The sequence below is a fragment of the Manduca sexta genome, chromosome 4, assembly GCF_014839805.1.
Source record: "Manduca sexta isolate Smith_Timp_Sample1 chromosome 4, JHU_Msex_v1.0, whole genome shotgun sequence".
Classification (NCBI taxonomy): Eukaryota; Metazoa; Arthropoda; class Insecta; order Lepidoptera; family Sphingidae; genus Manduca; species Manduca sexta.
Window position 1 is genome coordinate 819,028 of NC_051118.1, and position 13,866 is coordinate 832,893.

Consider the following 13,866-nt stretch of genomic DNA (forward strand, 5'->3'; position numbering starts at 1 on the left):
ATTCATATTGAGGCCTATAAGGCTCGTGATTAAGAAATCCTTCTAAGCTCTGAAGTCGTTTAGCCGGTGGGATGCCAGTATCCCGTTTTCAAGTTTCCTCCCGTTGATGATTGTGGGGTCTGGGACCGCAATAGTTGCTAAACTGGGGTTCGCCTGTATATCGTTTGCACGGCCCGGTCATAATCATGGTGGATCGCCAAAAAAAAATTGGTGGTAATCCTTCGCCAGTCGCTAGGATCATGCCGGTCTGTTACACACAGGTTGAGCCCGAAACACCACAAAGTCAAACCGCTATGGTGGGTTAAACTACTTGTGTACCGAACTTTGTACAGCGACCACCGTACACAAGGTGTTGAAACCCGTCATAGTGGCCCACGTAAGTGTGCCGCGTTCCGGGTTGAGCCTGTGTATGTATATCCGGTTCCAAAAGGCATAATTGTGTCGACTGCCAAGGGGTAATCATCTCAATCAGTTGACATTCTTTTTGGGACTCCACACCACGTACCCTCAGGTGCAGTGGAGTCGCTTTGTATTGGCCATAAAAAAACCATAATGGTACAAAATAGAACTTGATATATTAATCATTATAATAAATGATAGTCACGTTCCACAATTTATAATAATCAATTCTATGGCGCATCTAATGTTTTAAACGCAATGTAATAATTATTATCTTATTACGTAATTTATAAAATTACTTATAATATTTTCATCTAGTGCTTTTAATTGATAATTATCGGCTATTTTTGTGTAACCAGGGTCATTTTGACAATGCGTTAATAAATAAAATCACATACTCATTTTATGTCAAGAACATGGCGTTTTAACGGTGAAGGAAAACATCGTGAGGAAACCTGCATACTTGAGAAGTTCTCTATAGGAATTTTGAGGGTGTGTGAAGTTTACTAATCCGCACTAGGCCAGCGTGGTGGTCTAAGACCTAATCCCTATCAGTAGTAGAGGAGACCCGTCTCCAGTAGTGGGACAGTATATGTATAATACAGGGCTGATATTGCTATTATAAAATGGTGCCAAAAATTGTCAATGAATAATGAATATTTTTATCGAAGATCCTAGTGTTACTTTCCGATTTTTGACCAATATGTAGTTTGATGTTTGTGTGGGTTTATTTTTGATTGAAAGTGATGATGCCGCTGCGACGAATTATCTTAAAGTAGTAGTAGTGGCATTAGTGGGAATAATATTAAAATTACTTTTTATTAATATTTATTTTGATCAAAACTTACACTTTTTTATTTTACATCTACGGTTCGAGAAACTTATTGTAAAGTGTTATTTCCAAGTAGATAAGGACGTAGCTTCATTAAGTAACGCAATGTCAAAATGATCCTGTATAATATTTTCGTCTAAATTCGGATGACCGTTGAATCTGTCCTCTAATCAACTGTGGATTAGTTTATCAACTATTTGAAGTAACTGTCAGTTTCATAAAATTAGTTGTGTAGAACAAATTCCGAATACTTAGTGTTGTAGAATGTAACCTTTGTTGTGACTAATATTTTTTATGTTGTATTTTTATAAATATTTGAATGTTGTTGTTTTGTTGTTTGCCTAGTTACATACTTACTCTGAAATAAACACTCGTGTCAATAACACATCTTTTTACTTAATTTTATAAATAACTCAGAATACTTATACCAATTACTTACAACAGTTTGCCTCCATTATTTTTTTCATACGGGCAGAGCAAAGCTAAACCCGCTGCACCTGATGGTAAGTAGTGTGGGCTCCAATAGAATGTCAACCGACGAAAGATGATTACCCCTCGACAGTCGACAAAATTATGCCGGCCTCTTGAAACCGGGTGTACACAGGCTGACCTGATATGCTGATGACAGAATGGTACAAGACTTCTCATTCAACGCCTTGCTGCAATAATACTTTACTGGTGGTAGGCCTCTTATATATGAGAGTCCGCCTGGGTAAGTACCACCGTGCTATCTATTTCTGCCGCTAAGCAGCAGTGTGTAGTCACTGTTGTGTTCCGGTTTGAAGGACATTGTAGCTAATATAACTACTGGATATAAGACTTAACATCTCAAGTCTCAGGATAGCGAGCGCGGTGGAATACAAAACATAACTTTGTAATTCAAGGTGTTGGATGGTGTTTCTACTGTTTATGGGCGGTCGTATTACCATCAGGCGAACGGCAAACTCGTCTCGTCATTCAATGCAATAAATAATACTAATATATACCGCTACGCTGATTTATTAAAGGCACTCAGACAACGCACTGTTCACTTCGCTTTCGTTAGCGCCAACACATCGGACCTCAAGTATTTTTGACCTCGAAATACAAGCGTGAAGCTATAACGAGTGCACTTGACATGCCCCACGTGTCTTGCTAAGTTCCTGGTTATTTGTCATCAAGATATTTGCCGTAATAAAACCAGAATGTGCTCTGAATATATATTGAGAAGCACTTTGGTATACTTTACGCGTTTATTAATGGACTTAGTAGCAACATGAACTAATTGTGGGGGTCCTGGATTCGAATCAGAGTTCGCGAAAAACTGTTTTCTAAAATAATAATATTCTCTCTAAAAACGGAGATAGCCTAGTTAGGTGTGGAACGGACTGCCAAGACTAATGTCTGCGGTTCAAATCTCAAGGGCACACACCTCTGTATTTTCTAAAATCATGTGTGTATTCTTTGTGAATTTATCGTTCGCTTTAACGGTGAAGGAAAACATCGTGAGGAAACCTACACATCTAAGAAGTTCTCTATAGGAATTTCGAAGGTGTGTGAAGTCTACAAATCCGCACTAGGCCAGCGTGGTGGACTAAGGCCTAATCCCTCTCAGTAGTAGAGGAGGCCCGTGCTCAGTAGTGGGCAAGTATGTAATACAGGGCTGATATTATTTTATTATTATTAATTTTCTCTTTTTGTTTCCATAGCTGTCTAAGAAATTGTCTCGAGCAATAATAATGAAATCACTATGCTAAGTATAAAAAATCTATGAGACCATTCTGGAGGTATATTCTTTCAAATATAAATTTTGAATCCAAATCAGTTAATAAATAACTGAGTTCTGCAGTAACTAAGATTTTAAAAACTTGTCGACTAATCACTTTCTTCTCTTTTTGAAGTCGATTAGAAATACATACAAGATAGATGCAGTACCCGATGGTATAACCTGTTCTACTGCGCTCGACACCTTGATACAAAATATTAAGTTTTAAAATACCGAAACCTAAATAATAATATAGGAGTTACTTCATAGGGACTGTCTCGGCGGCGTGGTTATACTGCATGTGCGGTAGGACAGCGCTCTGAGGTCCTGGGTTAGAATCACAGGTCGCGCAAAGTGATGTTTGGTTTTTTTCTGTATAAGCCCAGCGGCTGGAATTTGTGCCCGATATGGCAATAGGTTCGCACCTCATCACAACATAGAACGGAACGCGCTTGGCAAAAAGTGGATGTCCTGGTTGCGGCTCTGTATACCCCTTCAAGGATAGATGCGTGATGTGATTGTTTGTTTTTTTCTTCATAAATACTTGCACAATGTTGCTTGGTAGCAGAAATAGGCACCTAACACCGACCTAGGCAAGTTCTACGAGAAACCTACCTACAAAAATAAGGAAACCGTTCTCAATGATGTTTCCGTTTAGAGTTAAACGACCTTTGTCTTGTGACCTTAATTAGAAGAAACGTGATTAATTGACAATTAGGAGCAGTTTCTGAAGCCGAAATAATTCCGTAGTAAATGACTTCTTTGACTTAAATTTCCTGAATACTGATTTAGACAACTATAATATTTAAAGAAAATAAAATTGTAACATTGTGAGACTTCCTTTTGGCATTTCTTGCATCGATAGCACTTGCAAAGCGTCCATAAAATTCAATTTCTACAGGGCTTTCTTTTAAGTTTCGGGTGATACTAAACAATATATTTGTAAATTTCAAATTTTGAATATATTGATTTATGAACAATAATAATAGTTCAACTTAGTAATTAGGTACATTGATGATAATTTAATAATTACATCTATCAGCCATTTGACTATTTGTTAACATAAAAGATATTGATTAGTTATTTTTAACAACGTTTAAATAACATTAGATGGCGCCCCTTGCATTTTTTTCTTCAGAAATTCCATTGCTAGTATGAAATTGTGGCATCACGCACAGAAGCAAAGTAACCCTGCTGTCGAGCGGTTCATGTCTTAATATTATATTTTTAAATATAGATGGCAGCACTTTCCATGACTTATTGTCTCAGTGCTCGTCGGAATCGTATGGTAGTTATGAACAAAGGAAACTCGAGCCTGTTCGACTTCACGTAAACCGACTTTGTATTGTTATAACTTTTTACGTCAAACAAACAGCATAATTTATTATGACTATTATTATGGCACCAATTTGCGATGTTTGCGAATTGTCATACTCATTTATGTATTAATAGTTCTGTGATATTTGTTTCACCCGCGCTTTTTAAAATAAGAAATTACAAATTAATGTGTATTATAGTGAAAATAACTAACCATATACAGTGTAATGTCTGTTTTTTTACCGTTGCATACGTATATGATTAGTTTGCGATTTTAATACTTTAGTAAAACAAAAAAAATCTTGCTTCAGCATTGTAGTTGATGTGCTGGGTTCGAACCCTGGACTGGGCCAAGAATAATTGTATATGGATTTTTCATCTTAAAAATTATTCACTCACAGCTCGGAGTCAGCAAGCTCGCATTGTGATACCCCCGTGCCTCGGAAAGCACGTAAAGCCGCTGGTCATGCACCTGGCCTCCTTCTGGTCATGTTGGATTGCCGTCTCACTGATCTATAAGACTGAAGGAACAGAGAGTATACCTGCGTATTGCGCACACTTGTGCACTATAATATCTCCTGCGTGGCTGATCTCCTTGATATTGGTAGCCGTAGCCGAAATTCGGCTGGGAGCTATTGCGGCTTGGAAGGTTTTTACCCTCTGAAATTCGCTGACAACATAAAATACAAAGCAGTCTAGTTCTATCTTGTTTTTGTATATTTTTACTATTTTAAACCCAAGTCATGTCCAGTATTACCCGCATCTTAGATCACATTAGCATACGTAACCAATAGACATCGTAGTAATTGCTGTTACAATACATTTGTATTCATATCGGAGACACTGTGACATGCTTTATTAAATTCTCACGAAATTTATTTCATTTATTTGTTTATTTAAACTTTATATACAGTAGATGTTTGCAGGTCGACTTAATGCCTGAGGCATTTTCTAACAGTCAACCTTAGGAATGCAAAGATGAGACAATGTGGGTGTAAGTATATAAAACATACATTCTACATAAATACAGATATACTTATTACTATGAAATAAAATCTATCTAATTATTAGGTACAGGCCGAGGTGAGTAAGCCGCTTGTGTGTTGGTAAGCGAGAAAATTCTCTACAGTAGCACCATTTTTATGTGGACAAAAAATGCGTTATCCCTACCACTTGAGTGAGTAGAACAGCTATGTTGGTTTCACCTCAAGGGCGTCGCCAAGGAGAGGCAGTTAGGGGCAGCTGACCCCTCCCAGATGTTCTAAAACTCTATAGAATTCACCAATTCCATCCCTAATATACCGTAAGCTCAATAACGCTCTGCTCTGTTATTGTTAAAGTGGGAGAGGGAGAGTGGGGAAGGAACATGTGCTCTCGACTTTACCTACAATTAATACTTTTCTCATTGTCCATATCAACTTGACGCCCGCCCTCTCTCTGCCGCCGGATCGTCGGCTGGCTCTTGTTTAACCTTACGCCCCATTGTTGACTCTCGGGAGTATAGCATCATCCGAGTGAGCGTTGGACCGAGTCCTTAACCCATGTATACCCTACACCAGCAACCAAAACCCGCGGTGGCCTTATTCGGCGCATACAGCCCCGGGTACCTCGTTGCGTTGAACTGCGTGGAACCGTCACCAGAAGTACCAGCGCATCGAGTTCAAAAGTGTTATGTGATACTCTATACATATCTAGGCTTGTACCCAGCAGCTGGACTCTACAGGCTGTGGATAATGATGATGTGATACTCCACTACACTCGTTGCCCTGAGATAAGATGTTAAGTCTCATAATCTCCAGTAATTATGTGGCGAAAACGCCCTTAAAATTGAAAACGATGCTTGCATAGCGCTACGCGAAAGAAATACACATTGCGATGGTATCCAGTCGGACAGTCGCATACGAGGAATGTACCATTAATAAACTTACCTGCTGTTTACAGTCGGGCAGTATTTAAATTACTTTTAATTAAAATAGGCACTTAATTGACTACTAAATCTTAAAAATGTATTTTGTAGTTTGTATTTTAAATACTTTTATGGCTTCATAATACATTTTAACATAAAAATATTTAGTCACGTTATTTATGAATGCATTCTGCAGAAAATAATTATTCACTAACAGGAGGTCATTTTTCTGAGAGTGGGTACAATTTAAAATCTATGGGTAGTGTAGGCATAAAAGTAAATTTTTCTTTTATTGATAAATAAGCGGGGCTGGATTAGTTACATTTATGTTACCTAATAACTGATATATTTTAAATGTAAAAGAAAATGCACATCGAAATATTTTTTATTCGGTAATTTATTGAAATAAAACTATTAAGTATTAGGATTTTATAGCGGTTTTTATATTATTATTTTATCTGTGCTTTTGTTTTTGTAAAAAAACGCGAAAAAATCCCAATAATTGTATTATTGTGTTTAATATTCGCGTTAACGTGAAAAATCATTTCGTATTCTAAATACATGCGAGATAGTATATTTGTAATTAAAACACAGCATGTATAGGTAATGCCCAACTGTGGTTGTATAATTATATGGTATACCTATTTTATCAAAAAATTACACATTAGAAGCATAGATAACTAACTAACCATGGCACTGTTTGTACTGCTCAGTATAAATAGTCTTACATAATGCTGTTTGGTGCCAGAAAAAACAAAACACTGGTGGTAGGTCTCTCATATATGAGAGTCCGCCTGGGTAGGTACCACCGCAATGTCTCATTCAGCCACCAAGCAGCAGTGTGTAGTCACTGTTGTGTTCCGGTTTGAAGGACCTTGTAGCCAGTATAATTACTGAACATAATAAGACTTAGCATCTCATGTCTCAGGTTAGCGTGCGCAGTGGAATACCAAACAACACTTTGTAATTCAAGATGTTGGATGGTGTTTATACTGCTTATGGGCGATTGTATCGCTTATCATCAGGCGAACGGCAAGCGAGCCGTGCCGGACCAACCGGAATCATTTTTTCTATTGCCTCCGAAGGTAGACGAGTTAACAGAATGCTTGTAAATAGTCACCGTTGCCCGTAAACGTCAGAAATACTTGGAGCGCGACGAAGCCGCTGCCTAACCTAAAAACTTTTTTAAATCTTTTAAATAACATGCAGAAGAAACATGGTGAGAGGATCTTAATTGCAAACATGTTTTTATATAAATAAACGTGAAATGTCAGATTAAAAGACATATTTATAACTTCCAACAGGTTTTTATTTTAATATTCATGATTATACAAACAACCAATGTCATTTAGCGTAACGGTAAATTATTATTTTTAGATATATCTACGTTCCATAACAACATAAAATGAAATGCAGGATTTTGGAGGTGTTTTATACTGTAGATAATAATTGTTCTTTTGTAAATAATGAAGCGTGAGAGCTTGATTGTAAGCAATACGACTACCCATCAATATTATAAGCCAATTAATTAAAACTGGCAAGTTTATAGAACTCACAAAATAAAATTTTAGACAGCACGTTAAACGCAAAGAATAACCCCCTTATTCATAGACGTTTTTTATTGCTGTGATAACAATTATTATTGCCCGACCCGGGATTCGAACCGAGGACCTCAACGCAGTAGTCAGTCACGATATACAATTACAACTACGCCACCGAAGCAATCAATTATAACAAGACGCTAGGCAGATCTGCAAACCGCTCCTTGCCAATGAGAGAAAAAAAACCAAACGCTATATTTTTCCCAGAAATATTTTTTGAGTTGTTAATGCGTGTATTAGCATAGATTATTTATAAAAAAGCTATATTACTGTTTATAATGTGATTATTTTTGTAAGTTATTGTAAACAAATGCATTAAGGTAACTAAAATAGAAATTGTAAACATTTGTCTGAAATGGCGGTAGTGCTTAAATGTTTTGACGTTCGAAGTGATATAAATACCGGCCACTTGGTTGATACGGGGCATTTCGTCGTGAGCCGTCGAGCAGAGCAATACTAAGAGACTGACAAGTTAAGTAAATACACTTTATTTCCTTTTAGTTTCTTTCACAATTAAACATTGTTTATTAATATGATGATGATTAAACATTTAATAATTTGGGGGTCGTACCTATGTTAGGGTATATACCCTAACATAGGTACATATTGTATAATATATAAAAGATATAATAAATGTATAACTGGTGCTATAGTAATGTCTAATGCCTAATGTTAATGAAATATTATATCAGTGGCTATGTTTATTGATGTATATCAATATAATATATGTAATAAATATATTGTATAACAAATATAGTGGGCCTTGTTTCCTTGAAAACGCATCCGCCCTTCCCTACTTGATTACTGACGTAACGTATTTATCACTAATGTCCTGATGGTATAAAATGATTGATGCATATGTTCGTTTGCTTATATAAGTGATCTGTGTATAAAAATACACAATTATTTTAAAATGTCTCTACTTAAAAATCTAACACGTGCGCATCGCGTTGTCATGACGACCGACGCTAGTTTATTCACAGACGCTACACAGACGCAACATTTCAACGTGTTGCACGCGCCCACTTTATATAATCGGCATATATATCAACATGAACTATAAAAAAGGTCATGTTCTTTCCAATAATTCGTGTTTATTATTTATTTTAAAGTCAGTGCCTAATTCAATTTGCCAGCAAATATACAAAAACAAGGCTTAAATTAGGCGCCGGCTTCAAAAAGATATTTGTGTGCATATAAACATAATAATATAATCATGAATTGTAAAGGAAAAATTATAGTTTGTATTTATAAATTTCTTATTGAATCGTATACAAAATATATATTTATTGGGTTACAGTGGATTTTATGTCGATTTTTTATGATCTAATAAAATCATTATGGCTCCACCACTCAAGCACAAATCAAATACTTTTTATAATGGTAGGTATAACCCATAAAAAAATTATAACAAGAATAATGACAAAGTTCGCGTGTATTTGTCTCAGTGTACTGAAGGCTGTGTGAATTAATAGAAATCAGAGGTCAAGTAGATAACTCGTCACACACATAAATAACGAGGTCGATTAATTACGGATTGGTTTTTGAAATGATATATTGAGAACTAACTGCGGTGCACGAAAATAAACCCAATTTCAATAATACTAAAACCTGCAATACTCTATCGTTACATAAAGAAATAGCGCGAAAACTTGTTTATGGTCATTTATGGTAATGAGCATAGGTTTTTAGAATATAATATTGAGGCAGGAAGTTTAGATGAAATAATACTAGTCATAAGAATATTTGCGGGTGCCTTAGATTTATAAAATAACTAGCTTTTGCTCGCGGCTCCGCCCGCGTTATGAAGTTTTTCAGGCTAAAGTTTTCCATTATAAAAGTAGTAGTTTCGCGGGAGCCTATGTTCTTCCCAGGGTTTCAAACTGTCTCCATACCAAATTTCATCTTAATACGTTGGGTAGTTTTTGAGTTTTAGACGTTTAGGCAGACGGATGCAGCGGGGGACTTTTGTTTTTATAATATATTTTTTTAGAACTTTTTAAAAGGAACAATCCCGTCATACATCATTGTTGCATAACTTTAACCGTTTACGCAGCGCACGCAACGGAAGCTCTCAAAACTAATAAATTGTCCCCGTATTTGCAACATGTTTCATTACTGCTCCGCTCCTATTGGTCATAGCGTGATGATATACAGCCTATAGCACCCCACAAATAAAGGGCCATCCGACACAAAAGGATTTTTTCAGTTCAAACTGGTAGTTCCTGAGATTAGCCATTACTGCTCCGCTCCTATTGGTCATAGCGTGATGATATATAACTTAGAGCACTCCATAAACAAAGGGCTATTCAACACAAAAATATTTTTTCAGTTCGAATCGGTAGTTCCTGAGATTAGCCATTACTGCTCCGCTCCTATTGGGTATAGCGTGAACAAAGGGCTATCCAACGCAAAAAGAATTTTTCAGTTTGGACTGGTAGTTCCTGAGATTAGCGCGTTCAAACAAACAAACTCTTCAGCTTTATATAATAGTATAGATTACCCAGTCGGATATCCGTGTCACAAGGCTGTAAAAAAAAGATTCCTATGCAGTAAGAAGAGATATAATTAAAATTTCGAAAAAAAACTAATCTTCTATACTTATTATAAATCTGTAGAGAGGTCAATTCTGTACATGAAATATATTTCCAAAATAACTATCAGGGGGTGATTAGGGATCGATACTGATGCCAAAAATGCAATTAGTAAAATTTTTGTCTGTCTGTCTGTATAACCGTTATAGAAAAAAACTACTCGACGGATTTTAACGAAACTTGGTACAATTATTTTTCATACTCCTGAGCTGGTTATAGTATACTTTTCATCACGCTACAAAAAATAGGAGCAGAGCAGTGAAGGGAAATGTTGGGAAAACGGGAGAAGTTACTCCATTTTTTAAGCTTCCGTCGCGTGTGCAACCTTAATGGTTAAAGCTACACAGAAATCATGTATGACGGAAATGTTCTCCTTAAAATTATATAAAAAAATATCCCACGACAGCATATGTCTATCTTTTATGGTTGACTCACAATAACACGTGTAACTCCCGATAGCTTAGCAGTTCGAAGCTTTCTCATTATATTTGTCTACTCTTACGTTTATAACACTCTCAGTCATCCCTAATTAAAAAAGTTAAAATTATTAAATATTCCATAAAAAAGAATCATAGAAATCGTTATAGAAACACCAAAGTCATACATGAAATACTCTAATAATAAGCCATCACGCGTGACTACTGAATCATGCTATAAGGATTATTTTTGTATATATATAAGGTCGCGAACGCACAGGCAGGCGGCTTGCTTGGCACCTAGAGGCTAGCGAATCACCTAGCGAGTAGCTTCGTAAAACGAACATTCTCGAACGTTCGCGACCGGCTCCATTTTTGAAGTCCGAAATCCACGCGGGCGAAGCTGCGGGCGGAAGCTAGTCATTCATAAAATCTTTAACTCAAAATAGATATTCACTGTCTTATTTTACAATACAAAAGAAATATCCATAATACAAGTTGGCATATAAATACTTGCGATAATCTTTGAATTATAAGTGATTGTCTACTCATAGTAGAGTAAATATTTTAAATTTTTAATTTGATTCTTTCAACAGATGACGCCAGTTTCGCACTAATGGCGCTATGGGCGGCTACAGTGATGTAGGAGGTTTTGTGGCGCAAAAAGCTCTTTACGCGGAGGAAGCCGCGAGCAAAACATAGTGCTTTATAAAACAAATTGTTAAATACTAATATGGTAGGTACTTATAGTAGTAAAGTACAGGTAATTAAAGGTAATTTGTGAAAGATTTAATTACTTCTTTTTGTATGTACGTGTTACTTTTCCGACATACTTTATTATTTAAAAATTATGTTACTTTTTCAATAGGTACGTATGTGTTTATGATAGTTCGGAATTTATCTGAGTTCGGTGGTCGGCGACCGCGAACAATGACACCGCAAAATTATCTCGTAAACAAGTTTTTGACAATGTGTAGATTGCAGCGGCTGAGCGGTCAGTTACAGTGTTAGCAGATTTCAAAATTATCCCTTTTTCGAGGCGAAATGCTTTATTTGACTGAGGGATATTTGGGACGGGAATTTCGGGATTTTTTGTGTAAATTGGAACTTTAGTTTTTTTTTTTAAATTATCATACTAATATTGTATTATTATGCGAATGTTTGAATATTCTATAAATAAAAACAACAACTGTTGAAGGGAGTAGCATGGATTTGCACATGGATAGATCGTGTTTAAGGGTATTTTTAATTTTGTATTATGGGTGATGGCCTGTTTTTTTTTTTATTATTTTAAGTATAAAGTAAGTAGTAAATTATCGGGTTAAAAAGTAAGTCCCCTGGGACATGAATTTTTCTATTCTGATTTTTAAGTAGATACGCTGATGCGCACAGGTGGTATATGGATTTTTGTACCGGGAACGGCTTTTCACGCGGGCGAAGCTACGAGTAATCACTAATTCATAATATAGTATTACCACAGTTTTATATTTACATAACTACTATTTTGAGGAAGATCTCTGCAATAAAGAGCCTCAAGAAAATAGAATTTTTAAAATCTTTGAGGGAATTTTTCGAATATCTAGGGTAAAACAAAAATCTGAAATGGAAACACTGGTCAGTTGATAATACTACAGTTTGTTGTCAACAGAACAAAATAAATTGATAAAATCACATTACATTACAACCTTAAACTTCACTAGTGTAGGTACAATGGCGGAGAAAGTAGCTGTCGTCACCGGAGCAAATAAAGGCCTTGGTTTTGCCGTAGTCAAAGGTCTGTGCCAAAAATTCGACGGAGTAGTTTATTTGACAGCAAGAAATGAAGAAAGAGGATTGCAAGCTGTGAAAATTCTCACCGAAGCGGGACTAAAACCACAATTTCACCAGCTTGACGTAAGTGATAAAGAAAGTGTGCGAAATTTCGCCAATTATATCAAAAACATACATGGAGGACTTGATGTTTTAGTCAATAATGCTGCCATATTAGAATGGGATGAAGTTTATCCAACTTACGAGGCGGCGAAACGAAACATAGACGTAAATTACAAAAGCCTGCTAATTGTCGAAGAGTATTTGTATCCCTTATTACGAGATGGCGCTAGAGTCGTTAATGTATCTAGCGCGTGCGGACATTTGTCAAATTTAAAAAACAAAAAATGGATTGAAACTTTTTTGGGTCCGGATTTATCAGTTGACAAAATCAACAAGTTTGTCGATGAATATTTGAACAGTGTGAAAAACGGAACGTTTGATAAAAACGATTTTGCGGATGAGGGAAAGCATGCTGAACATAGAGTATCTAAAATAGCCCTTACTGCCCTAACAATGGTTCAACAGGCTAAATACAAGGATAGAAACATATCTATAAATGCAGCCCATCCAGGACACATACAAACCGACATGGCACAAGGAGGGGGAGCTGTAAGTCCAGATGATGCGGCGCAAGTGATTCTTTACCTCATATTTGACGTATCTCCCAAAGTTAGGGGTACTTTTATGTGGCATAACAAGAAATTAATTGATTGGTACGATGCTGAAAGTGATTTTGCATGTAAAGGAATTTGGTAATATTTTTATTCAATAAAAAATTAAAAGGAAAATGCTTGTGATATACTTATTATGTACATTCTTATTTTTTTTACCTATCTAGTAGGAACAGGACTAGGTACTCTATGCCATTAAGGTAGCTAAAATCACCATAAATAAGTAAATGTTATGTGGGTTAAAATAAATGTAATTTAGGACTTGTGTCACTTGTGTGTGGGTATTAAATTAAATCTTTGTTATTAAGTAGGTACCTATTAGAGTACCTAAGTAATTATAAAATTATAATCAGAGAAATTAAACACTTTGTTTCAAGTCATTTTTTTTTTGTATTAAGTATATGAACATAATTTTCTTCACTATTGAAAAGCGTGCAATAATTGTTACCATTATGGACGCACATAAGGCTTAGAAGAAATACGTGGGGACAGCGTGTGACGCAGCTGTCACGCACACTAGCTTACAATACTTGGCCTACTAGTTTTAGCGTCTTTGAAGCATACTACTCAGCCT

At 36.1% G+C, this 13,866-nt stretch overlaps 1 protein-coding gene across 1 annotated transcript; it reads left to right on the plus strand.

Annotated features, from left to right (window-relative positions):
* The first annotated feature begins 12,404 nt into the window (after positions 1 to 12,404).
* Positions 12,405 to 13,426, plus strand: LOC115452803 (carbonyl reductase [NADPH] 1). Its single transcript, XM_030181408.2, has one exon. The coding sequence runs from the start codon at positions 12,520 to 12,522 to the stop codon at positions 13,375 to 13,377; it is 858 nt and encodes a 285-aa protein (XP_030037268.2). The 5' UTR covers positions 12,405 to 12,519; the 3' UTR covers positions 13,378 to 13,426.
* Positions 13,427 to 13,866: the final 440 nt, after the last annotated feature.

Bases quoted from the DNA above. Each gene is read 5' to 3' on its own strand.
- LOC115452803 (XM_030181408.2), top strand. From the start codon at position 12,520: ATGGCGGAGAAAGTAGCTGTCGTCACCGGAGCAAATAAAGGCCTTGGT.